This window comes from Phyllobates terribilis, unplaced genomic scaffold (assembly GCF_046119375.1).
Source record: "Phyllobates terribilis strain yellow unplaced genomic scaffold, ASM4611937v1 Scaffold_35__1_contigs__length_13245226, whole genome shotgun sequence".
In the NCBI taxonomy this organism is placed as follows: Eukaryota; Metazoa; Chordata; class Amphibia; order Anura; family Dendrobatidae; genus Phyllobates; species Phyllobates terribilis.
The window spans coordinates 1,650,112-1,677,492 of record NW_027362795.1 but is presented as its reverse complement, the minus strand read 5'-3'; the positions used below and the strand labels follow the sequence as shown (position 1 = coordinate 1,677,492).

General features: G+C 46.6%; 1 protein-coding gene across 1 annotated transcript; it reads right to left on the bottom strand.

Annotated features, from left to right (window-relative positions):
• Window positions 1-5,595: 5,595 nt before the first annotated feature.
• On the bottom strand, window positions 5,596-22,301 carry LOC141182665 (uncharacterized). Its single transcript, XM_073660821.1, has 7 exons — window positions 22,235-22,301; window positions 19,420-19,565; window positions 19,111-19,290; window positions 18,904-19,027; window positions 18,723-18,820; window positions 18,434-18,524; window positions 5,596-7,222 (listed from the first exon to the last, which is right to left on the bottom strand). Exons 2-7 carry the CDS (start codon window positions 19,495-19,497, stop codon window positions 5,895-5,897), a joined length of 1,899 nt encoding a protein of 632 aa, XP_073516922.1. The 5' UTR covers window positions 19,498-19,565; window positions 22,235-22,301; the 3' UTR covers window positions 5,596-5,894.
• Window positions 22,302-27,381: the final 5,080 nt, after the last annotated feature.

Sequence of the window (27,381 nt, the reverse complement as noted above, 5' to 3'; positions counted from 1 at the left end):
TTCAGAATGGATGTGTTGTTCCAGTAGTTTTGAGACGTAAGGGAGAAGTGATATGGGGCAATAGCTAGTCAGAGAGGATGGGTCAAGGGAGGGCTTTTTGAGGATGGGTGTGATCGAGGCATGTTTGAAGCATGAGGGGAAAATACCAGTTGTTATTGACAGGTTGAAAAGGTGGGTAAGGGTTGGGATGAAGACTGTGGTAAGGTTGGGGATGAGATGGGACGGGATTGGGTCAAGTTCACAGGTGGTGAGGTGTGATTTGGAGAGTAAAGAGGAAAATTGGTCTTCCGTACATCACCAAGGCTTGGCACCTTGAGGACACTTACCTCCCGTCCACGACATGTCCAGCTGCAACCTTACAATCCCTCCCCCATCTGCCCACCTTTGGCACCTTCTGCCACCATACAAAGACCCTTGATAAGGTATCATCATTCCCATGTTTTTTCCCAGGCCTATGCTCCACCTGGAAACTAAAAATAAATAAAAAGGGAGCGCAAATTGCGCTGTTACCAGATTAAGTTGTGAGAAAACAGAAATTTCTCACCTTTCTGGGTTGTGAAATGCATAACACATGTGGTATGTATAATGGAGGGCTGCAGGCAGCACTGAATCCACAGAGGGATAAACAACAGAAAGCCAGAATAGTAATGATGCCAAATAAATCTGCACTCCTACACACATGGATAAGGAATCAAAGGTTCAATTAAAGTAAAAAATAAATAAACCCTTAAATAAAAGATGGACTTTAATTGAACCTTTGATTCTTTATCCATGTGTGGAGGAGTGCGGATTTAATTAGCACGACTCCTATCCTTTCTGGCTACCTGGAAACTAAAATCTTGTAGGGCTAGAAACCACCTAGTTACTCGGGCATTGTTTCCCTTCTTTTCTCGCATCCACCTGAACCTTCTACCTAACAGATAATACCTCAGAGAGTCTAAAGCCCACTTGATGGCTAAACATTCTTTTTCTACTATGGAGTAGTTCTTCTTACACATGCACAGTTTCCGACTGAGGTACATTATTGGGTGTTCCTCTTCATTAATATCCTGGGACAAGACTGCTCCCAGTCCGACATCCAATGCGTCTGTCTGGACCACAGACTCTTTGAAGAAGTTGGGCGCCACCAAGACTGGCTGTTTAAATCCTGGAAGGCCGCTTCAGCTTCCGGGGACCACTTAGCCATAGCCGACTTCATCCCTTACAGAAGATCCATCAGCAGGGCTGCTATCAGGGCAAAGTTATGAACAAATCTTCGATAGTCGCCACAATGCCTGACCTGCTTCTTCGTGAGGGGCTGTGGCCAGTTCAGAATCGCCTCAATGTTATTTATTTGTGGTTTTATTTCCCCTCTACCAACCACATAGTCCAGATACTTGGCTTCCTCCATCCCCATAGCACATTTCTTCAGGTTGATGGTAAAGCCCACCTTCCTTAGGGCGTCAAGTATTGCTTAAACTTTGCCAAGATTACTTTCCCAGTCCAGGCTGAATATGACGATGTCAACTATGAAGGCCGCTGCGTACTTATTATGGGGTGCTAAGATCCGGTCCATGGCTCTCTGGAAAGTGGCCGGATCTCCCTGCAACCCAAACGGCATCCTGACATACTGATAACATCCGTCTGGCGTCGAGAAGGCCGTCTTCTCCTTGGGCTCTTTGGACAGGGGAATTTGCCAGTATCCTTTGGTGAGGTCCAGGGTGGTGATGTACCGAGTGGGTCCTAGCCTTTTGATAAGCTCATCTACCCTAGGCATTGGGTAGGCGTCGAACTTCGAGACCTCGTTCAGCCTCCTATAGTCATTGCAAATATCTCATTATTTCTCTGTAGCACCCAGGCCAGCAGAATCTCTAGAGAATCCGTTCCTAAGTCTTATCTGCGCCAGGTGACCACCCGACACATGGGAATGAGCCATGTCAAGTACCTTGCGTCTATAGGGCCCTGGCACTAGCAACTGCTTTATTACCTCACCCCTTGGCTTGGTTACTATGTACAGCAATTCCCCATTCACAGCAAAATGAGGGAACCCACTGTCGGCCACTGGCTCCTGAGGCACTCCATTTAACAGGTAACATTTTTGAACGCCACTTTCAAAGTTAAATCCCTGAGTTGGGCAGTTCCAAAGTTTCCCTCAGACACCCCCAGCTCAGAGATTTTGGCCTCAGGGGATGCTACCTCATTCTCATCGCCCACATACACATGGGAAACTGGTCCATTACAGCCTGCGGCGAGGTGTCTTCGGGGATGATCTGGCTGACGTCCAAGCAACTAGGTGTCCCTGCTTTTCCCCACATATCCCAGAATAAAGCAAAGTCCCGTCTGATTGTTATCGGGTGCATCAAGTCTTTAACGACCCCCACTTCCTGATATGAGGTGCCACAGTCCATGTTTACATCCACCCAGGCCATAGGATACTTTTTAGCATCCCCATGGATACACCGGACACCCACCACCTTCCCAGAAACCAGCTGATGAGGGAGTTTGGCACTTATCAGGGTTACCAAACTTCCTGAGTCCAACAGTCCAGGCACTTGCACCCCGTTTATGGACACTGAGCACACCTGAGCGCCCTCGCCATGTTGAGGAACCGCGCTACAGGCGGGGTAGGCAAAATAAGAGCAACGCTGGCCTACGTTGCAGTCCATTTGCTCAGAGTTCATGGGACACCGAGTGGCTATATGGCCAGGGGCATGACACCTCCAGCAGAGGATGGAATGGGACTGATTACCCAGCTGCGATTCAGCTGCCTCCTGGGACTTTGGATGCCAACCCAGTGAAGATTTAGTCCTCTTCTTCTGGGAGCCCTAGAAAGGTGATCTAACCCCTGCTTGACCACCCAGGAAACCCTCTACCGCCTGGTACCTCTCTACTAGGCCCACTGGGTATTCTGCATTTTGGAGATCTCCCTGGGCAACCCAGGACTAAATCGGCTTGGGCAGTGAGTGGATAAAGCGATCCATGACCACTCTCTCGACCATCTGGGCTAGGGAACAAGTCTGCAGCCACTTCTGTACCAGGTGCAAAAGATCAAACATTTGTGACCAAGGAGGTTTGTCCCTGTAGAAGTTCCAGAGGTGAACTTGTTGTGCCCTGACTGCCAGGGTTACGCCCAGTTGCGCCAGGCTCTCAGACTTAAGCTTGCTATACTCCTTAGTGTCCTATAGGGCCAGATCAAAATACGCCTTCTGTAGTTTCACCCGTCAGATATGGAGCTAGAACCTCTGCCCACTGCTCCGGTAGTAGTCTCTCACAGTCCGCCTCCTTCTGAAACACGGCCAGGAACATCTCGACGTCATCCCCTTGAGTCATCTTTTGCAACACTCATGGTTTTCCTCACCTGGGTCTTGTCACTTCGGCCTGGAGGTGGTGCGGCTTCTCTGATATGGACGGCCTCCGCCAGGAGCGTCATGTGTTCCTGCTGCTGTCTCTGCTGCATCTGTTGCTATTGAAGCTGGAATTGCTGTATCAACAATTTGTTGGTCTCCTGCTGAGCTTGCTGCTGATGCATATTTGCCTGCACCAGTTGCTTAATCAGCTCCTCTATGCTGCCAGACGAAACTTGCTGGCTGGCAGCCTTCACCCAGGACATATGCAGTTTTCTATAGCAGTCACACTGCCCCCCTTGGGATTCATGCCCACACTTCTAGCACCAATTTGTGAGGGGTCAACTCTGTGGTAGGCGCTGGTTCACACAGGGATGCAGTCCACAGGTTCAAACAAACTGGTGGTTTATTAAATGTCCATAAACCAGGTAGGAAACAAAAATATCTCAGCCTCTTTCAGGTTCCAAACAGAACAAAACATAAAATAACCAGTCCCTACAGCACGCCCTCAATCGTTTAAATGCAGATGCCTTTCTCTGCCTTCAGCAAGATCTGAGCAGCACATGCAAGCCTGCTCACCTTGCACAACACACACAGACAGACAGACTGAGACAGGCGCAGCCGTCTTAAATCAGGCCTTCCAAGACCTGAACTGGAGGTAAGTGAGCAGCTGATCCCACCTAGCTCTTTCAGCTGTTCCGGGTACATTAAATACCTTTCAGCACTATGTGTGCTGGAGCCTGCTTTTCCGAGTCCTACATCACCAAGGCTTGGCACCTTGGGGACACATACCTCCCGTCCAAGACCTGTTCGGCTGCAACCTTACAGTATTCATGGAACGTCTTAAGCTGTTGCTCAGATTCCATCCAGATGATTAAAATATCGTCAATGTAATGGTAGTAGGCAAGAGGCCTGATGGTACATGAGGACAAGAAGTCACTTTCAAGCTTGGCCATGAAAAGATTTGCGCACTGTGGAGCCATTTTACTTCCCATTGCTGTACCAGTCTCCTGTAGATAAATGTTGTTATGAAATTCAAATAATTGTGAGTGAGGATGAATTTTGTAAGTTTCACCACAAAGGTGAAACAATCCTCCTTCTCTGTTTGCTTTCCCTCCCAGTACCTTTTCTTTCTACCACGGTTAGGTTTCTGGAAAGTTATACTTATTCCTTTTATTTTTGGTTCTCATTAGCTTGTCTTCTTTGCCCTATATGAATGGGTTTCTCACTCAGGGTTTTTCATATCTTACTTCACACTTTTCTTTCCCTTTATTGACAGTGTGTTGCGGCCTCCTCTCTGATACGAGAAACTCCTCAAATGCCTATTTAAGGGTTAGGTCCTAGGTTGTGTTTTTAGTTGTGCAGCTATGGCCTTTCTAATCTGTACAGAGACCAGTAGGGTGCAGTCGCGGCATTCTCCTCTGTGTGGGTTCTCCCGTGGCTATCAAGATGCACTTTCTAGTTAAAACATTTCCCACATTTTGAACCTGAAAAAAGCTTCTCCTCTGTGTGACTTTTCTGATGTTTCTTAAGAGATGATTCCCATGTAAAATATTTCCCACACTCTGAACATGAAAAAGTTTCACCCCTGTGTGACTTTTCTGATGTGTATTAAGAGTTGATTTCCGTGTAAAATAATGTGAGTCACAACACTGCTGGAACAGCACCAACACGGGACCCGAGTATGAGTTTTTTTATTTTATCAAGGCCAAACATGAAAAAAGGGTTGTCTTAGTAGTGAACAACCCCTTTAAGAAGATCCAATTTTCGGTTAAAACGTTTTCAACATTCTGAACATGAAAAAGGCTTCTCCTCTGTGTGATTTCTTTGAAGTTTATTAAGAATTGATTTCCAAGTAAAACATTTCCCACATTAAGAACAGGAAAAAAGCTTCTCACCTGTGTGACTGCTCAGTCTGGTGCTTAACAAAATTTGATTTCTGTATGAAATATTTCCTACATTCTGAACAATAACGGACGGACGGGCTTCAGCACATAACATTGATTCAGGTAATGCCATTCATTAGCTTTTATCCCTTTGTCCACGTGACATAGTGATTGCGCTTCATACTTTTTGACAGCTGTTTCTGTTCCCTATGGGCACCTTTCTACACTATTAACAATATTGGTTGTAGTTTTAAGTTCTCCATAAGGTGGCAGCATGGTCATTACACAGCACCATACAAATTAATAGTGACAATTGCTTCACAGACATAGGTATGTTTCAATGCTATTATTAGATTCATTTTTACTTTTACATGTCATGAGATAGCAATATAGTCACATTTGTGAATAACATTGTAAACTAGTGATTCATGATTTTTGGTGACATTGGGATATAAAAAGTTTACACATATACTGTTTAAATTGCATATTTATTAGCCCGTCCATATTTGTGAAGCACTGTGATTAGTTTTATGATGTTTTAAATAATGATTTTTTTCCAATAAAATTTGATTTTATGGTTCAAATACTCGTTTAAAGACTTTTCTTAAGGGGCTTACGTCCCGTCTGAGAAGAGGAAATGTATTCTGAACAATAAAAATATAATTTAAGAAAATAAAAAAGGCTTTTACCCTGTGTGACTTCTCTGGTGACTAAGAAGAGATGATTTATCTACAAAACATTTCCCACATTCTGAACATGAAAAAGACTTCTCCCCTGTGTGACGTCTCTGATGTTTCTTAAGAGATGATTTCCGTGTAAAATATATCCCACATTCTGAACATGAAAAAGGCTTCTCCCCTGTGTGAGTTCTCTGATGCATATTAAGATGTGATTTCTGTACAAAACTTTTCCCACAATCTGAACATGAAAAAGGCTTCTCCCCTGTGTGGGTTCTCTGGTGCTTAACAAAATCTGATTTCTGGCGAAAACATTTCCCACATTCTGAACATGAAAAAGGCTTCTCCCCTGTGTGGATTCTCTGGTGCTTAACAAAATCTGATTTCTGGTTAAAACATTTCCCACATTCTGAACATGAAAAAGGCTTCTCCCCTGTGTGAGTTCTTTGATGTGTAAAAAGAGTTGATTTATCTAGAAAACATTTTCCACATTCTGAACATGAAAAAGGCATCTTCCCTGTGTGAGTTATCTGATGTCTGATAAGCTTTGATTTCTCTATAAAACATTTTCCACATTCTGAACATGAAAATGGCTTCTCCCCTGTGTGAGTTCTCTGATGTGTATTAAGAGTTGATTTCTTTGCAAAACATTTCCCACATTCTGAACATGAAAAAGGCTTCTCCCCTGTGTGAGTTCTCTGATGTGTGATGAGATGTGTTTTCTCTGTAAAAGATTTCTCACATTCTGAACATGAAAATGGCTTCTCGCTTCTGTGGATTCTCTGGTGGCTATCAAGATTTGTTTTCCATTTAAAACATTTCCCACATTCTGAACATGAAAAAGGCTTTTCCCCTGTGTGGACTCTCTGGTGATTGAGAAGAGATATATTCTTCACAAAACATTTCCCACATTCTGAACATGAAAATGGCTTCTCCCCTGTGTGAACTCTCTGGTGACTAACAAGATCTGATTTCTGGTTAAAACAACTCCCACACGAAAATCTATTATCTGCTGTGTGAATTTTTTGATGTTTAAGAAAAGACGTTTCAAGCGGAAAATGATTTCCATATTCTGAATGTGAAAATGGCTTTTTTGCTTTAGAAGCAATTCGTTTTTTAATGCTTATTTTGTGACTTTGATTTTCCTTAGTAGTCGGTAATGAATCAGAAGATAGAACCTGTTTCAAAGGATCAGATGACAGATCTTTGCTGTGAAGGAATGATGGTATATCTGGAATAATGGCATTCGCTTCAATTGTATCCTGTGAGATCTCAAAATTATTTGATTTGAAAATTGAAGACGTCAGCTGTTCCTCTGATCTCCTGGTACAGTCATCTGCCAAGAAGAAAGCAAATTATTATTTTTTTTAATAAAGTATCCTTGAATTTTATATTTTTGAACATTTCTACTTAAACTGTCAGTAAAAATGGCAAGTTATGCAAAAAAATTGAATTATTCACCAAGACACTGATAGTTCACAGTGTAATAGAAAACCTCATAGCATGAAGCAGTAGACCGTGGTGTTCAACCGATTGTTCATTCTGCCTCCCAAATATGGAATAAAAAGCCACAAAAGAATATTATGCAGTCAAAAATAATACCAATAAAAACTTCTATTCATCCCACAAAAAACAAGTCCCCACTCAGGTCCATCATATGTCAATGGAAAACCAGAGGTTTCCACATTATTAGTGGCTCAAAGGCTTTTGAAAAGCAACATGGCATCCATAAACCAATCCAGCAATATCCACTCCCCCAAAGTCAGATCTCCCCCTCGCTTCTGAGCCTTGCAGTGCCCCCAAGCCACATTTAGCCTCCATGTATTTGACATTACTATAGTGAGAAGAACCCACTTAATTGATGTTGTGTGTCTCCTTTAGCACAATATGGGCACTATGTGTTGGGTAATGAAATTATATATTTGCAATTTTCAATCTACAACATCCAGTGTGTGTTAATCTCAGGAAAGTGCCTGTGGAGTCAAAATACTCACTACTCCTATAGATTATTTCACTGAGAATTATAATTTCCAAAATTGAGTCACTTTATGGGGATTTCTACTGCTCTGGTTTTCTGCCATTTTGTTATATTAGGGCTTCTGTAATTGTGTCCCATCTCCTCCGGGATCTGCTCCTGTGACGTCACTAGGAGCCGCCTTATTCATCCTGCAGGTGGCGCTGGTGATGGAGGAGACGTCAGAACCAGAAGTTCTGGGTGGTGCAGGCTCTGTCCAGCCAGTAAGATTAGGGTGCCTGGGACCAGTAGTACCATCCAGTCTAGCAGTATGGGTGTGTGTGCTGTCCAGCTGGAGTAATCTGCTCCCTGCTTCAGCCAACTGGAAAGCACCGCACCCTACTAAAGCTGGAAGCATATTGCTGGAAGCTGCCAGATACAGCCTTGTTCTCCTCTGGTTCAGTCCTCTGTGCTCAGCTCCCGGCTTGTGTATTTGTTTCTGTTGTGACCTCGGCCCGTTTACTGACTACTGGTGTCTTCTGATTTTGTATTTTCTCAGCCCTGCTGGTTCTGACCCGGCTACCTGACTATTCTTCTTGCCGTCTCACTCCACAGAACTGCAGGTAAGGCCACAGCCCCACTATCAGTATTTGTTCAGGATTCGGTCAGTATTTTCTCTCCGGAGTGGGAGCCAAAACCAGGTGAGGAACAATCAGAGAAAAAGGTATAATAGAAACAAGTCACCAATTCTGCATTTATCACCCACTCCTGGTTTTGGCTACCATTCCTGAGAAAATACTGACCAAATACTGATAGTGGGGCCGTGGCCTTACACCCTGGCCCAAGCCTTGAGGTCTCTGTGTAAGTCCAGATATATGTGTAGGGGTTAACTCCTTTACCCCCCCAAAGCCTGTTTTCACCTTCATGACCAGTCCAAATTTTACAATTCTGACAAGTATCACTTTATGAGGTAATATCTGTGGAACTGACAAATAAAAACTGGAAAATGCCACTGCTCCTTCACACGCGGCAAGTTCAGCCGCAGGCAAGCCACCGGCCGGGGCTCCCTGCGTGCTCATGCCGCCAGCTCCACATCCAAGTAATCAGCACTGACAGCTTCAAGCATCGGACATCAAAACGCCGACGCAACGAGTTATTGCGGACCTTCTCACATAGGTCCCGCTGCTCGTCTCTCGTGGACTGTCATTCAGGAATGTTAATGGACAGTAATTAACTTCTAACTTGCATACAAGCATCGGGCAATAAAACGCCGACACAGTGAGTTATTGGGGACCTTCTTACATAGGTCCCGCTGCTCGTCTCTCGTGGACTGTCAGTCAGGAATGTTACTGGACGGTAAGTAACTTCTAACTTGCATACAAGCTCTAAACACATGGTGTGTATGGTGTATATGCAAAATCGTGCAGGTCCATGTAAACCTCATTGGTTGTATATATATATATATATATATATTTTTTTTTATCGGTTTATATGCAAATTTTTCTTCATTTGTGCGGTCATTGGATTGATTATATATGATATAGCATAACCAGTGAGGTATTGTTTTTTGATATACAGATTGCTATTATATGGCTATTAAACTGCATTGATGTCATTTATACAGTCTAGATTGACCAATAAGGATCAGACTGCAGGATCCTCCACAACATATACAGTACAGACCAAAAGTTTGGACACACCTTCTCATTTAAAGATTTTTCTGTATTTTCATGATTATGAAAATTGTACATTCACACTGAAGGCATCAAAACTATGAATTAACACATGTGGAATTATATACTTAAAAAAAAAGTGTGAAACAACTGAAAATATGTCTTATATTCTAGGTTCTTCAAAGTAGCCACCTTTTGCTTTGATGACTGCTTTGCACACTCTTGGCATTCTCTTGATGAGCTTCAAGAGGTAGTCACCGGAAATGGTCTTCCAACAATCTTGGAGGAGTTCCCAGAGCTGCTTAGCACTTGTTGGCCCTTTTGCCTTCACTCTGCGGTCCAGCTCACACCAAACCATTCAGGTCTGGTGACTGTGGAGGCCAGGTCATCTGGCGTAGCACCCCATCACTCTCCTTCTTGGTCAAATAGCCCTTACACAGCCTGGAGGTGTGTTTGGGGTCATTGTCCTGTTGAAAAATAAATGATGGTCCAACTAAACGCAAACCGGATGGAATAGCATGTTGCTGCAAGATGCTGTGGTAGCCATGCTGGTTCAGTATGCCTTCAATTTTGAATAAATTCCCAACAGTGTCACCAGCAAAGCACCCCCACACCATCACACCTCCTCCTCCATGCTTCACGGTGGGAACCAGGCATGTAGAGTCCATCCGTTCACCTTTTCTGCGTCGCACAAAGACACGGTGGTTGGAACTAAAGATCTCAAATTTGGACTCATCAGACCAAAGCACAGATTTCCACTGGTCTAATGTCCATTCCTTGTGTTCTTTAGCCCAAACAAGTCTCTTCTGCTTGTTGCCTGTCCTTAGCAGTGGTTTCCTAGCAGCTATTTTACCATGAAGGCCTGCTGCACAAAGTCTCCTCTTAACAGTTGTTGTAGAGATGTGTCTGCTGCTAGAACTCTGTGTGGCATTGACCTGGTCTCTAATCTGAGCTGCTGTTGACCTGCGATTTCTGAGGCTGGTGACTCGGATAAACTTATCCTCAGAAGCAGAGGTGACTCTTGGTCTTCCTTTCCTGGGGTGGTCCTCATGTGAGCCAGTTTCTTTGTAGCGCTTGATGATTTTTGCAACTGCACTTGGGGACACATTCAAAGTTTTCCCAATTTTTCGCACTGACTGACCTTCATTTCTTAAAGTAATGATGGCCACTCGTTTTTCTTTACTTAGAATTTGTATTATGGCAAGAAAAAAGCAGCTAACAGTCTATTCAGTAGGACTATCAGCTGTGTATCCACCTGACTTCTGCACAACACAACTGATGGTCCCAACCCCATTTATAAGGCAAGAAATCCCACTTATTAAACCTGACAGGGCACACCTGTGAAGTGAAAACCATTTCCGGTGACTACCTATTGAAGCTCATCAAGAGAATGCCAAGAGCGTGCAAAGCAGTCATCAAAGCAAAAGGTGGCTACTTTGAAGAACCTAGAATATAAGACATATTTTCAGTTGTTTCACACTTTTTTGTTAAGTATATAATTCCACATGTGTTAATTCATAGTTTTGATGCCTTCAGTGTGAATGTACAATTTTCATAGTCATGAAAATACAGAAAAATCTTTAAATGAGGTGTGTCCAAACTTTTGGTTTGTACAAACTTTTGGTCTGTACTGTATACAGTGCCTACAAGTAGTATTCAACCCCCTGCAGATTTAGCTGGTTGACACATGCAGAATTAACTTGGCATTGTGATATTTGTACTGTAGATCAGCCTGGAAGTGGGAAATGCACTGCAGCAACTTTTTTTTTTTTTTTTAAATGTTAAAAGTTAATTCAGAGTGTCATTTATTATTCAACCCCTCAAACCACAAGAATTCTGTTTGGTCCCCCTAAAGTATTAAGAAGTAGTTCAGGCACCAAGAATAATGAGCTTCACATGTGTGGATTAAAGATATCTTTTGCCAGCCTTTTCTGACTATTTAAGACCCTCCCCAAACTTGTGAACAGCACTCAGACATGGTCAACATGGGAAAGCCAAAGGAGCATTCCAAGGCCATCAGAGACAAGATCGTGGAGGGTCACAAGGCAGGCAAGGGGTACAAAACCCTTTCCAAGGAGTTGGGCCTACCTGTCTCCACTGTTGGGAGCATCAGCCGTAAGTGGAAGGCTTATGAAACTACTGTTAGCCTTCCACGGCCTGGACAGCCTTTGAAAGTGTTCTCCCGTGCCGAGGCCAGGCTTGTCCGAAGAGTCAAGGCTAACTCAAGGACAACAAGGAAGGAGCTCCGGGAAGATCTCATGGCAGTGGGGACAATGGTTTCAGTCAATACCATAAGTAACGTACTCCACCGCAATGGTCTCCGTTCCAGACGAGCCCGTAAGGTACCTTTACTTTCAAAACGTCATGTCAAGGCTCGTCTACAGTTTGCTCATGATCACTTGGAGGACTCTGAGACAGACTGGTTCAAGGTTCTATGGTCTGATGAGACCAAGATCGAGATCTTTGGTGTCAACCACACACGTGACGTTTGGAGACTGGATGGCACTGCATACGACCCCAAGAATACCATCCCTACAGTCAAGCATGGTGGTGGCAGCATCATGCTGTGGGGCTGTTTCTCTGCCAAGGGGCCTGGCCATCTGGTCCGCATCCATGGGAAGATGGATAGCACGGCCTACCTGGAGATTTTGGCCAAGAACCTCCGCTCCTCCATCAAGGATCTTAAGATGGGTCGTAATTTCATCTTCCAACAAGACAACGACCCAAAGCACACAGCCAAGAAAACCAAGGCCTGGTTCAAGAGGGAAAAAGTCAAGGTGTTGGAGTGGCCTAGTCAGTCTCCTGACCTTAACCCAATTGAAAACTTGTGGAAGGAGCTCAAGAATAAAGTCCACATGAGACACCCAAAGAACCTAGATAACTTGGAGAAGATCTGCTTGGAGGAGTGGGCCAAGATAACTCCACAGACCTTTGCCGGCCTGATCAGGTCTTATAAAAGACGATTATTAGCTGTAATTGCAAACAAGGGTTATTCCACAAAATATTAAACATAGGGGTTGTATAATAATTGACCCACACTTTTATGTTTAAAATTTAATAAAATTCAACTGAGCAGCATAACTTTTTGGTTTGTAAGATTTATGCTTCTGTTCATAAAACCTACTCTCGTTTGCAGTTTGAAGGCTCTAACTTATTTGCATCTTATCAAACCAGCTAAATCTGCAGGGGGTTGAATACTACTTGTAGGCACTGTATATAGTGCATGTGGTTTACTTTGTTTTTTTCATAACAATATTTACGGGTACATATATATATATATATATATATATATATATACATACACACACACACACACACACACAGTGGGTGCGGAAAGTGTTCAGACCCTTTGCTCAGTATTGAGTAGAAGCCCCCTTTTGATGTAGTACAGCAATGAGTCTTCTCAGGAATGACGCAACAAGTTTTTCACACTTGGATTTGGGGATCCTCTGCCATTCTTCCTTGCAGATCTTCTCCAGTTCCGTCAGGTTGGATGGTGTACATTGGTGGACAGTCATTTTCAGGTCTCTCCAGGGATGCTCAATTGGATTTAGGTCAGGGCTCTGGCTGAGCCAGTCAAGAATGGTCACAGAGTTGTTCTGAAGCCACTCCTTTGTTATTTTAGCTGTGTACTTAGGGTAATTGTCTTGTTGGAAGGGGAACCTTCGGCCAAGTCTGGAAGAGGTTTTCATCCAGGATATCTCTGTACTTGGCCGCATTCATGTTTCCTTCAATTGCAACCAGTCGTCCTGTCCCTGCAGCTGGAAAAACACCCCCATAACATGATGCTGCGACCACCATGTTTCACTGTTGGGATTGTATTGGGCAGGTGATGAGCAGTGCCTGGTTTTCTCCACACATACCGCTTAGAATTATCACCAAAAAGTTCTACCTTCGCCTCATCAGACCATAGAATCTTATTTCTCATAGTCTGGGATTCCTTCATGTGTTTTTGAGCAAACTCAATGCAGGATTTCATGTCTTGCACTGAGGAGAGACTTACAGTGCCTACAAGTAGTATTCAACCCCCTGCAGATTTAGCTGGTTGACACATGCAGAATTAACTTGGCATTGTGACATTTGTACTGTAGATCAGCCTGGAAGTGGGAAATGCACTGCAGCAAATATTGCTTTTTTTTTTTTTTTTTTTTAACGTTAAAAGTTAATTCAGAGTGTCATTTATTATTCAACCCCTCAAACCACAAGAATTCTGTTTGGTCCCCCTAAAGTATTAAGAAGTAGTTCAGGCACCAAGAATAATGAGCTTCAAATGTGTAGATTAAAGATCTCTTTTGCCAGCCTTTTGTGACTATTTAAGACCCTCCCCAAACTTGTGAACAGCACTCAGACATGGTCAACATGGGAAAGACAAAGGAGCATTCCAAGGCCATCAGAGACAAGATCGTGGAGGGTCACAAGGCTGGCAAGGGGTACAAAACCCTTTCCAAGGAGTTGGGCCTACCTGTCTCCACTGTTGGGAGCATCATCCGTAAGTGGAAGGCTTATGGTACTACTGTTAGCCTTCCACGGCCTGGACAGCCTTTGAAAGTGTCCTCCCGTGCCGAGGCCAGGCTTGTCCAAAGAGTCAAGGCTAACCCAAGGACAACAAGGAAGGAGCTCCGGGAAGATCTCATGGCAGTGGGGACATTGGTTTCAGTCAATACCATAAGTAACGTACTCCACCGCAATGGTCTCCGTTCCAGACGAGCCCGTAAGGTACCTTTACTTTCAAAGCGTCATGTCAAGGCTCGTCTACAGTTTGCTCATGATCACTTGGAGGACTCTGAGACAGACTGGTTCAAGGTTCTATGGTCAGATGAGACCAAGATCGAGATCTTTGGTGCCAACCACACACGTGACGTTTGGAGACTGGATGGCACTGCATACGACCCCAAGAATACCATCCCTACAGTCAAGCATGGTGGTGGCAGCATCATGCTGTGGGGCTGTTTCTCAGCCAAGGGGCCTGGCCATCTGGTCCGCATCCATGGGAAGATGGATAGCACGGCCTACCTGGAGATTTTGGCCAAGAACCTCCGCTCCTCCATCAAGGATCTTAAGATGGGTCGTAATTTCATCTTCCAACAAGACAACGACCCAAAGCACACAGCCAAGAAAACCAAATCCTGGTTCAAGAGGGAAAAAGTCAAGGTGTTGGAGTGGCCTAGTCAGTCTCCTGACCTTAACCCAATTGAAAACTTGTGGAAGGAGCTCAAGAATAAAGTCCACATGAGACACCCAAAGAACCTAGATAACTTGGAGAAGATCTGCATGGAGGAGTGGGCCAAGATAACTCCACAGACCTGTGTCGGCCTGATCAGGTCTTATAAAAGACGATTATTAGCTGTAATTGCAAACAAGGGTTATTCCACAAAATATTAAACATAGGGGTTGTATAATAATTGACCCACACTTTTATGTTTAAAATTTAATAAAATTCAACTGAGCAACATAACTTTTTGGTTTGTAAGATTTATGCTTCTGTTCATAAATCCTACTCTCGTTTGCAGTTTGAAGGCTCTAACTTATTTGCATCTTATCAAACCAGCTAAATCTGCAGGGGGTTGAATACTACTTGTAGGCACTGTATGTCGGTCCACTGGTGGAAGACTGCAGTGACTTTGTGAAACTTTCTCCCATCTCCCTGCTGCATCTCTGGATCTCAGACACAGTGATCTTGGGGTTTTTCTTTACCTCTCTCACCAAGGTTCTTCTCCCACGATTGCTCAGTTTGGCTGGACGGTCAGGTCTAGGAAGGCTTCTGGTGGTCCCAAACTTCTTCCATTTAAGGATTATGGAGGACATTGTGCTCTTAAGAACCTTGAGTAATGCAGAAATTCTTTCGTAACCTTGGCCAGATCTGTGCCTGCCTTGCCACGCTTCAGTATAAACAACCAAAGGTTTAGCTTTGCTTAACATGAACATCACAGCTCCAGAGCTCGTGCCTCCAGGCCCTCTCCACACCAAATGCTCTGAAAGGCCGGGAGCCCACTAGCATAAGGTATCTGATCCGATATGCTAATGACATTCAGCTCATGCTCGCTGCGAGCGGGAGTCGAATGTCAGTGCTCTGATCCTCTAGCACAGAGAGGATCGCAGCACAGCTGCGGAGGGAATGGAGAAATCAATTTCTCCAACTCCTCTGTTGCTGGTGTCGAAGGGAATCGAACTGCGCTCGGGTGATATCCGAGTGCAGTGCGATGTTTCACACGCACCCAAAGTCTTATATATGTGTGTGTGATCTGAATCCAGCATGCTGCGATTTTTTTTCAGCGCGATCGTAATCTAATCGGTGCTGGAAAAAAAAACGCCACTGAGCCCACCACCGATTTTTGCAATCCGATCGGATGGCAGAGGGGGCTCTGTCCCTCTGCCTGTCTTCTAAATGCTGCGATGGATGTCAATCACAGTAATTCGGGGGTTAAAGTGCTGGGAGCGGTGCCCTGAGTGTTGGGTGTCAGCTATCATATCAGCTGACAGCCAGTGGCGATTGTGTGTGCATAGCTCCTGGGCACACAAAATCGCCTGGACGTATACATAAGTCAAGGTCATGAAGGTGTTAAAGGGTGATGAGCAAGACAATCCCTGGGATTTGGAAAACGGAATAGATAGAGCCAAGCCTGTTTGTGGTGGCCATCTTTTGAGCTGCCAGGTGACCACGAACAGTGACCCCAATACATTGTGTCTGCAAACTATTCCAGCAAGATCTGCATTCAAATAGCTAAATGGCGCTCCTTCCCTTCTTAACCTGCCATGTGCCAGACAGTAGGGTACAACCGTATATAAGGTATTGTCAGATTCAAGAGAAGTTGGAAAATAATTTGTAAGGTCCATTTGTTTCCTATTATCCTTTGTGAAGAATTCCAAAGTTATCACCACATAAAGTGACACATGTCAGATTTGAAAAATGGGGCCTAATTAGGAAAACAAAACTGGCTGCAGGAAGGGGTTAAATCAGAGTATTTTGGACACTAACTACTATAGTCAAAACTGTGAGTATAGACAACAACACATCTACTGAAATGATCAAACTCAACAGTCTTCATCAGTAATAAATAAGTAACTAGTGGTGAAACCTCTCTGGGGTAATTGGAGTATGGGGCTCAATGGCTCTTGGCAATCTAAAATTTCTATTTATTTTTCAATTGATTTTCTCACTTGTCAGCACGTTCTACGTACGCTGTCATTTGGCTTTGTAGTTTACAGATCTGGGCAGGTAATGGTCAGCGTCTTCTAATCCCAGGGGGTCAGTGGACCTCCCAGGTTGCAAGTTCTCTAGAAAAGGGCTTTCACTGCCCTAAGCCAAACCTGGGCAAAGTGCGGCCCGCACATCCGGCCCTCTGGCTGCTCGAGTCCAGCCCACGGACTGAAATGGCCGAGGGGCTGGAAAACAGTGGCCTACGGGACGCACCACGCCCTCCCCCACCGCCTGCTCGCCGGCCGTCTGCTGTCTCCAAACTCTCCATCCGCGCCGACTACATTGGTGGAGGAGGGGCCTTTGGCCCCTTCCTCCACAAATCAGTATGTGAAGCAGCGGAGAGGGCAACAGAGGCAGAGCGTCGGGTGAAGCGAGGTGAGCATGGGCTCTCATGCCGAGCATGGGGCAGGCCATTGGGCTCTCATGCCGAGCATGGGGAAGGCCATGGGGCTCTCATGCTGAGCATGGGGCAGGACATGGGGCTCTCATGCCGAGCATGGGGCAGGCCATGGGGCTCTCATGCCGAGCATGGGGCTCATGCTGCATATGGGCAGGCTGTGTGGAGCTCATGCTGTATATGGGGAGGCTGTGTGGGGCTCATGCTGAATATGGGCTGTGTGGGGGCTCATGCTGTATATGGGGAGGCTGTGTGGGGGCTCATGCTGTATATGGGGAGGCTGTGAGGGGGCTCATGCTGTATATGGGGAGGCTGTGAGGGGGCTCATGCTGTATATGGGGAGGCTGTGTGGGGGCTCATGTTGTATATGGGGAGGCTGTGTGGGGGCTCATGCTGTATATGGGGAGGCTGTGTGGGGGCTCATGCTGTATATGGGGAGGCTGTGTGGGGGCTCATGCTGTATATGGGGAGGCTGTGTGGGGCTCATGCCGTATATGGGGAGGTTGGGTGGGGGCTCATGCTGTATATGGGGAAGCTGTGCGGGGGCTCATGTTGTATATGGGGAGGCTGTGTTGAACTCATGCTGTGTATGGGGAGGCTGGGTGGGGGCTCATGCTGTATATGGGGAAGCTGTGTTGAACTCATGCTGTATATGGGGAGGCTGTGTGGGGCTCATACTGCATATGAGCAGGCTGTGTGGGGCTCATACTGCATATGAGCAGGCTGTGTGGGGCTCATGCTGTATATGGGGTGGCTGTGTGGGGCACATACTGCATATGAGCAGGCTGTGTGGGGCTCATGCTTTATTTGAGGAGGCTGTGTGGGGGCTCATGCTGTATATGGGGAGGCTGTGTGGGGGCTCATGCTGTATATGGGGAGGCTGTGTGGGGGCTCATGCTGTATATGGGGAGGCTGTGTGGGGGCTCATACGATATATAGAAGGGGCTGTATTCAGGTTTAAGTGGTATATAGTTAGAGGTCAGCATGCTTAATTCAGCTCCATATTAATGTAATTAATTGATGCAATTAATTATTAATTATATTAATATTATCATTAATATATTGATATTAATATTGAGCAGAATTAATTTCAGCCAATTGGTTCGGCCCTTCACAACAGTCACGATCTCTAATGTGGCCCCTCGGGAAAATGAATTGCCCACCCTTGCCCTAACAGTTTTTGGGTGGAGGAGAATGTTGTGGTCTAGCGGCAAAATGGTGATCACACGATTGTGATACGTCCGGACTACACCACCGATAAAGCAGCCACAGCCGCTGACTGAGAAGAATCTGTGACTTCTCTGCATTTATTGGTTACTACTCACCTGGGTAGTCATATGTAGGAATCTCCTCTTTACACCGCTCATCACCCCTCACATATGTCTCTGTAGTATTAATATGGCTCAGATCTTCACCCTGAAACAAATATTGTAAAAGTCACAGACAGATGGAGAAGTCACATCTATGATCGGCTCTAATCCTGCCATCTCCACCGTTCTCATTACACAAGTATAAAACATATAATACTGGTGGATAAAACAAGACTGAACACAAGACCTTCACAGCTGTCTACACATCATAGGGGAAATCTCATGACACCTTCTCTCCATCTACCTGATGATCCTGAGGAATATTGGGATCTTCTTGTTTACAGTCCTGTGGAAGAAGAGGACGGGGACATCTCTCTGGTGTTGTCCTCTTACTGGATAGATCTGGAGGAAACACATACAGGGACTGAATCCATTCTTTACATACAGATAATTATAGGCCGTGTGTATTTAGTCCTGTCTATTACCTGGAGATGTGAGGGGCTGAGGAACCGCCATCATGATGTCCTTGTACAGATCTTTGTGTCCTTCTAAATATTCCCACTCCTCCATGGAAAAATAGACAGCGACATCCTGACACCTTATAGGAACCTGACACATACAATGATACTGTCATCCCCCTGATACCTTCATAGCGTTACTGTATAATGTGCCAGCATTCCCAGCAGTGTCACCTCTCCAGTCAGCAGCTCAATCATCTTGTAGGTGAGTTCTAGGATCTTCTGGTCATTGATGTCTTCATGTATCAGGGGGTGAGGTGGAGGTCCCGTGATTGGGCTCAGGGGTCTTCCCCATCCCTCAGACACAGGGTCCTGACAGCGCTCACTAGAGGTCTTCTTCACTATTCTGTAATCCTGGTTATAGAGAGACACATTAATAAATCTCCCTCCAGACTTTTCCAGAGTCCTCACCTCTCAAGTTCTGTCCATCTGTTATTCCCATAGATAAGAATGATGTAATGTGACGTCATCAGAATCTCTCACCTCTCCAGTAACCCGGAAGAGGATCTCTAGGGTGAGGTGTAATATCCTCTCCGTCATCTTGTCTCTATCCATATCCATCCTTGATGAGTAAATCAGGAAATTCTCTTATATAGATCTTCACTGAGAGGATCTGATATTGTAGAGACCTGAATGAGAAGATGATGAGCCGATGTAACATCATAAAAATCCTGTGTAATAATACAATTACTGGAGATAATAAGGGAAACATATGAGGAGATTTATTATTTTACAGTATTTAGTTTTCTTCTTTACATCTACTAATAAAACCTATATATTTTAGGCCACAGACAACAAGCAGTTTCTTCCTTGGAGTTTGCATCTGAATACGTTTCTCATAGACTCATCTTCCATAAAGCTAAATGAAAAATAATTACTTCATGATGAGGACGACATCTTCATCTTCTACTATGTCTCTAGAGACATATTTAGCCAGAGTCGGTCACTGACTACATCTCCTCCGGTCGTCTATATGAATGTTTCCCGTCTTCACTGGACTGTAATTTTCTATCACGTTAGATCTCATGTTTGATTCACACTCAGAAGTTTGAGGCTTTTATAAAAGTTTGTTTGAAAAAGCATGGAGACAAGAGATATTTAATGCCAAATTCTCCATATGTATTTTTCTTTCTCTGGATATGATGGGATATTTTTTAACATTTTCATGCAGGTTTCCCTACATTGCATGAAAAACACCCCAAAAAAATAAAATTGGGGATGGAGGTACTGGGGGAACATTATACTGTGTGTGGGAACCAAGAAAGGGGCACTGTACTATGGGAGCAATACATGATTCCTGCACAAAAAATCACCTCACAATTTGTCTATCTTCAGGGTAAATCACTATCTAACCATGTGATTAGAGCTGATACTATTAAGCTAAAGTTTCTAAACAGACTTTCTTCAAATCCATAAAGTGGCACTTTTCCGTGTTTTTCATGCCAGAACTGTTGGAGGATTATTAAAGGTGATAGTTTTCCCACCAATTAGTCCCCAGCGCGACTTTTGATCACCCAGGGCAGCGCGCCGTCATCTGTGCGTCCTGCTCATCTCTTGTTGGGACCTGTAGATTATTTTTTTGCTCCTTCATTCACAGTCGGAGCCGGCAGAACTTTCTCATTTCTTTGTAGCTTCACTATACGACATCCGGCTTTTCTGTAAGGCCGTGTTCATACAGTGCAGAAATACTGTGTTTTTGGCTTTCTGCAAGATTCGCACCAAACTACAGAATAACAATCTTCTCTAATTAATGCCGCATTTTTTAGGCCTTTTCCTCCTTATTTATCACAAGGGGGCACAATTCTCATGAAATCACATCCACTTTGCTTGGACAGTTAGGCCGGTTTCACACGTCCGGATATTTCCGGTACAGGAAAAACCAGTACCGGAGATATCCGCAGCCGTGTGTGGCACACGTGTGGCAACCATGTGCTGCCCGTGTGCCGCATCAGGAGCACACATATCGGCGCTTAGGAATCAGTGTACAGTTAGCGCTGTTCCTCATCATTGTTTCCTGCTGGCGCTGTGATCAGCACCAGCAGGGACAATGATGAGAGTAGTAGCTGTAATCCATGGGACAGATCACTCGTGCAGCAAGCGGGCCCCAGAGCTGCCCTCAGCAAGTGACAGGAAACCGCTCATGAGCTCAGCGCAGCTCTGGGGCCCGCTCGCTGCAGGAGTCATTCTCTTCAGTTCCTCGGTGTGATCGGTCGCATGGATTACAGCAGGTGACACTTAGGTGAGAATATGGATTTTTTTTTTTCTATTTTTACAGGTGTAGAAACCGGGAGCAGACTACTACTCTCATCATTGTCCCTGCTGGTGTTGATCGCAGCGCCAGCAGGGACCAATGATGAGGGCAACGTCCAGCACCCCCTGGCGCTTGGGAACAGCGCTAACTGTACACTAATTCCCAACTGCCGGTATGTGTCACATGGATGGCATCCGGGTGCGTTATGTGTTTATATGGATCCTTTGACTTGAATGGAGCTGTGTGGTCCGTGCTGACGGCCAAAAACGGATATGTCTACACGTGGATCACACGGACACACGCTCCGGAATGTGATTCCATGAAATATCAGCCCTCTGTGGTCTGAAGACGCTGCAGAAATCTGCGGTTTTGGTGTATTTTTTCTCTATAGGCTTCTTCTGAAAAAAAAAAGCATGAAGAAAAAAACACTGTAGCATTTTTAAGTGCAGAATCAAAGCTTTTCTGTACTAATAAAAAAGCATTAAAAACGCATCTTCACATCTGCACCAAAATTGCATCAAATAAGCAGGAAAACGCATAAAAGAAACGCAGGAAATACCAATAGTCAGAGAAGATTGTTACTGCGTCGTGTGCTGCAGACATCTACAGAAAATGTGCAGAAAAGAAGCATTAAAGAAAACGCCGCACTTAATCTACATGTGAACACGGCCACAGCGTTACGCTGTTAATACATTTCTTATAAGTTTAATAGAGAAAAAATATCAATCACGGCATTTACAGATTCCCATAAAGTGAAGTGAATATTATAAGTGTAATTTATGCGCTTCACAGGGAGGAGCTACGAAGATGTCCGAGAGGGGAGTATGAGCCGGAGAACAGCGGAGACGGGACGGGACAGTGCCACAGAATACGGGACGGGACAGTCCCATAGAGTACGGGACGCTGGGAGCTGTGCCACAGAAACCGCTGAGAAATAATCATCTAATGCTGCGATTCCAGGATTATTCTAGAGGGAATCGGCTGCGATATCCCCTGTGCAATATATATCTAGTATTAATGCTCCAGTAATGGGGGATCTCCACATACCTCCACCTGCAGAGCCGCCACCACATATATGGCTGCTCTGTGCGCACAGGAGCTGTGATGAGGTCACAGGAGGGGAGGAGTCAGGGGTCACATGATCAGGGGCCTCAGTGGATGCAGGACTCTGCTGTGCTGGTTGTCATGGTGCTGGATGAGCTGAAGTTTATGTGTGGGGTCAGGAGGGGTTTACAGTGTGGATGTAGCAGAGCCGCGTGTGTACGAGGTGTATGGAGCGGAGCCGTGTGTGTACGAGGCGTACGGAGCAGAGCCGCGTGTGTACGAGGTGTACGGAGCGGAGCCGCGTGTGTACGAGGTGTACGGAGCGGAGCCGCGCGTGTACAAGGCGTACGGAGCGGAGCCGCGCGTGTACGAGGCGTACGGAGCGGAACCGCGCGTGTACGAGGCGTACGGAGCGGAGCCGCGCGTGTACGAGGCGTACGGAGCGGAGCCGCGCGTGTACGAGGCGTACGGAGTGGAGCCGCGCGTGTACGAGGCGTACGAAGCGGAGCCGCGCGTGTACGAGGCGTACGGAGCGGAGCCGCGCGTGTACGAGGCGTACGGAGCGGAACCGCGTGTGTACGATGCTTACAGAGCGGAACCGTGCGTATACGAGGAGTACGGAGCGGAACCGTGCGTGTACGAGGCGCACGGAGCGGAACCGTGTGTGTACGAGGCGTACGGAGCAGAGCCGCGTGTGTACGAGGTGTACGGAGCGGAGCCGCGTGTGTACGAGGTGTACGGAGCGGAGCCGCGCGTGTACAAGGCGTACGGAGCGGAGCCGCGCGTGTACGAGGCGTACGGAGCGGAACCGCGCGTGTACGAGGCGTACGGAGCGGAGCCGCGCGTGTACGAGGCGTACGGAGCGGAGCCGCGCGTGTACGAGGCGTACGGAGTGGAGCCGCGCGTGTACGAGGCGTACGAAGCGGAGCCGCGCGTGTACGAGGCGTACGGAGCGGAGCCGCGTGTGTACGAGGCGTACGGAGCGGAACCGCGTGTGTACGATGCTTACAGAGCGGAACCGTGCGTATACGAGGAGTACGGAGCGGAACCGTGCGTGTACGAGGCGCACGGAGCGGAACTGTGTGTGTACGAGGCATACGGAGCAGAACCGTGTGTGTACGAGGTGTTCAGAGCGGAACCGTGTGTGTACGAGGTGTACGGAGCGGAACCGTGTGTGTACGAGGTGTACTGAGCGGAACCGTGTGTGTACGAGGTGTACTGAGCGGAACCGTGTGTGTACGAGGTGTACTGAGCGAAGCCGGGCCTGTACGAGGTGTACTGAGCGGAGCAGCGCGTGTACGAGGTGTACTGAGCGGAGCCGCGCGTTTACGAGGTGTACTGAGCGGAGCCGCGCGTGTACGAGGCGTACGGAGAGGAGCCGAGTGTTCGAGGCATTCGGAGCGGAGCCGCGTGTGTACGAGGTGTACGGAGCGAAACTGCGTGTGTACGAGGCGTGCGGAGCGGAACCGTGTGCGTATGAGGTGTACGGAGCGGAGCCACGCGTGTCCCCGCTTTCCCCCACATTTCCCAGAATAATGCAAAGTCACGTCCAATTATTATGGGATTCAATAGGTCCTTAACGACCGCCACTTCATGAGATGTGGTGCCACAGTCCGTGTTTACATCCACCGGGGCCATTGGCCCAGGAATCAGTCCATGAGGGAGTGTGGCCCTTATCAGGGTCTCCAAACTTCCTGAGTCCAATAGTCCAGAGACTTGTGCCCCCTTTACTGACACTGAGCATGCCTGAGGGCCCTTGCCATGTTGAGAAAACGCGTCGCAGGCAGGGTAGGCAAAATAAGAGCAACGTCAGCCCATGTTGCAGTCCATTGGCTCAGAGTTTACGGAACACCGGGCGGCAGTATGGCCAGGGGTATGACATCTCCAACACACTATATTATGAGGTGGGACGTTGGGCAGCAACTCAGACCCCTCCTGAACTCTATGACGCCCCCCAGGTGTGGCGCTAGCTACCTTCTTTTGGTTGTCCGCTGCCTTTTGAGAACCCCAGTATTGAGAGACTACGACCCCTTGTTTTTCCAACGGACTCTCAACCGCCTGGTATCTTTCCACCAACCCCACCAAGTCATCGGCATTATGGGGATCTCCCTGAGCAACCCAGGATTTCACCAACTTCGGAAGAGAGTGTATAAAACTGTCTATAATGACCTTCTCCACCATCTGTGCTGGGGAAGAAGATTCAGGTTGCAACCACTTTTGGACCAGGTGTAGGAGGTCGAACATCTGGGACCGGGGAGGTTTGTCACTGCAATAGGCCCAGTAGTGCACCCATTGCGCCCTGACAGTCAGAGTCACTGCTAAGCGTGCCAAAATCTCAGTTTTCAACTTAGCGTACTCTTTCGCGTCCTGCAAGGCCAAGTCATAGGCCTTCTGCGGCTCACCTGTCAAATGTGGCGCCAGCACCTCCGCCTACTGCTCCGGAGACAATTTTTCCCGCTCTGCCACCCTCTCAAAGACAGTCAAGAACGCCTCAACGTCATCACCCGGGGTCTTCTTTTGTAATGCTCTTCTTACCGTCTTCCTGACGTATGAGTCATCACCTGGATCTGAGGATGTGGCGGTCGTCCTGCCATGGATCTGCTCTGCCAAGATTTTCATTTGTCTTTGCTGCTGTTGGATCTGCTGCATCAGAAGTTTATTTGTTTCCTGCTGCAGCATGCTCTGCTGGTACTGCTGCTGGTGTTGCGCTTGTTGCGCCTGCTGTGCCTGCAACAAATGTTTAAGCAGGTACTCCATTTTGTCTGGCGACACTTGCTGGCTTATGGCGGACTTCACCCAGGACATATACGTCTTCTTGCAGCAGTCACACTGCTGCTTGGGATCTGTGCCCGTGCTTCTAGCACCAATTGTAGGGATTTGTACTCACTGAGCCACGTTGGAGGTAGGCACAGATTCACACAGTGATGCAGTCCGCGGGTTCAAACAAACTGGTGGTTTATTTAGTCTCCATACAACAGTGAGGAAACAAAAGTAACAGCCTTTTCCTGGCACAAAAAGGAATAACAGAACAAAGCTCAAAATAACAAGTCCATGCAGCACGGCTTCAGCCGTTTAAACAAAGTGCCTTCCTCTGCCTCCTGCAGAGTCTAAGGAGCACATGCAAGGTCTGCTCACCTTGCCCAACACACACAGACTGATAGAGACAGGCGCCGTTGTCTTAAATCAGCCTTCCAAGACCTGGACTGGAGGTAAGTGAGCAGCTGTTTCCCCACCCCCCAGCTCTTTCAGCTGCTCGTAAAACCGGCCCTGTAATCCGGGCCAATTAAATTCCTCTCAGTACTATGTGTGCTGGAGCCGGCTTCTCCCAGTCCTATATCACCGAAGCTTGGTACTTCGGGGACACATACCTCCCGTCCACGACCTGTCCGGCAGCCACCTTACAATATATATATATATATATATATATATATATATATATATATATATATAGTACAGACCAAAAGTTTGAACACACCTTCTCTCTTAAAGATTATTCTGTATTTTCATGACTATGAAAATTATACATTCACCCTAAAGGCATCAAAACTATGAATTAACACATGTGGAATTATATACTTAACAAAAAAGTGTGAAACAACTGGTGCGGGGGTGCTTTGCTGGTGACACTGTTGGGGATTTATTCAAAATTGAAGGCATACTGAACCAGCATGGCTACCACAGCATCTTGCAGCGGCATGCTATTCCATACGGTTTGCGTTTAGCTGGATCATCATTTATTTTTCAACAGGACAATGACCCCAAACACACCTCCAGGCTGTTTAAGGGCTATTTGACCAAGAAGGAGAGTGATTGGGTGCTACGCCAGATGACCTGGCCTCCACAGTCACCAGACCTGAACCCAATCGAGATGGTTTGGGGTGAGCTGGACCGCAGAGTGAAGGCAAAAGGGCCAACAAGTGCTAAGCATCTCTGGGAACTCCTTCAAGATTGTTGGAAGGCAAGAAGTCCCACTTATTAAACCTGACAGGGCACACCTGTGAAGTGAAAACCATTTCTGGTGACTACCTCTTGAAGCTCATCAAGAGAATGCCAAGAGTTTTGCAAAGCAGTCATCAAAGCAAAAGGTGGCTCCTTTGAAGAACCTAGAATATAAGACATATTTTCAGTTGTTTCACACTTTTTTGTTAAGTATATAATTCCACATGTGTTAATTCATAGTTTTGATGCCTTCAGTGTGAATGTACAATTTTCAAAGTCATGAAAATACAGAAAAATCTTTAAATGAGAAGGTGTGTCCAAACTTTTGGTCTGTACTGTATGTGTATAGGGTCAGTATGTATATATTCTGTACTGCATGTGTAGATTTATAAAGATAAGTGATATAGTGATCGTACACCTCGTACACACACCGCTCTGCTCCGTACACCTTGTACACGCGTGGCTCCGCTCCGTACACCTCGTACAAACGCGGATCCGCTCCATACATCTCGTACACACGCGGCTCCGCTCCGTACACCTCGTACATGTGCGGCTCCGCTCCGTACACCTCGTACATGCACGGCTCCGCTCCGTGCACCTAGTACATGTGCGGCTCCGCTCCGTACACCTCGTACACTCGTGCCTCCGCTCCGTACATCTCGTACACACACGGATCTGCTCCGTACACCTCGTAAACACGCGGCTCCGCTCCATACATCTCGTAAACACGCGGCTCCGCTCCGTACTCCTCGTACACACGCGGCTCCGCCCCGTACATCTCGTACACACGTGCGGCTCCGCTCCGTACACCTCGTACACATGCGGCTCCGCTCTGTACACCTCGTACACACGCGGCTCCACTCCGTACACCTCGTACACACTCGGCTCCGCTCCGTACACCTCGTACACGCGCGGCTCCGCTCCGTACACCTCGTACACGCGTGGCTCCGTACACCTCGTACACGTGCGGCTCCGCTCCGTACACCTCGTACACGCGCGGCTCTGCTCCGTACACCTCGTACACGCGCGGCTCTGCTCCGTACACCTCGTACACACACGGCTCCGCTCCGTACACCTCGTACACACGCGGCTCTGCTCCGTACACCTCGTACACACACGGCTCCGCTCCGTACACCTCGTACACACGCGGCTCCGCTCCGTACACCTTGTACACACACGGCTCCGCTTCGTACACCTCGTACACACGCGGC

Excerpts from the sequence above, each read along its gene's own strand:
- LOC141182665 (XM_073660821.1), bottom strand. The coding sequence starts at position 19,497 with ATGGATATGGATAGAGACAAGATGACGGAGAGGATATTACACCTCACC. Across the intron at positions 18,525-18,722 it reads ATATTCCTCAGGATCATCAG|GGTGAAGATCTGAGCCATAT; the intron begins GTAGATGGAGAG and ends TATTTGTTTCAG. Across the intron at positions 7,223-18,433 it reads TCCTACATATGACTACCCAG|ATGACTGTACCAGGAGATCA; the intron begins GTGAGTAGTAAC and ends TCTTCTTGGCAG.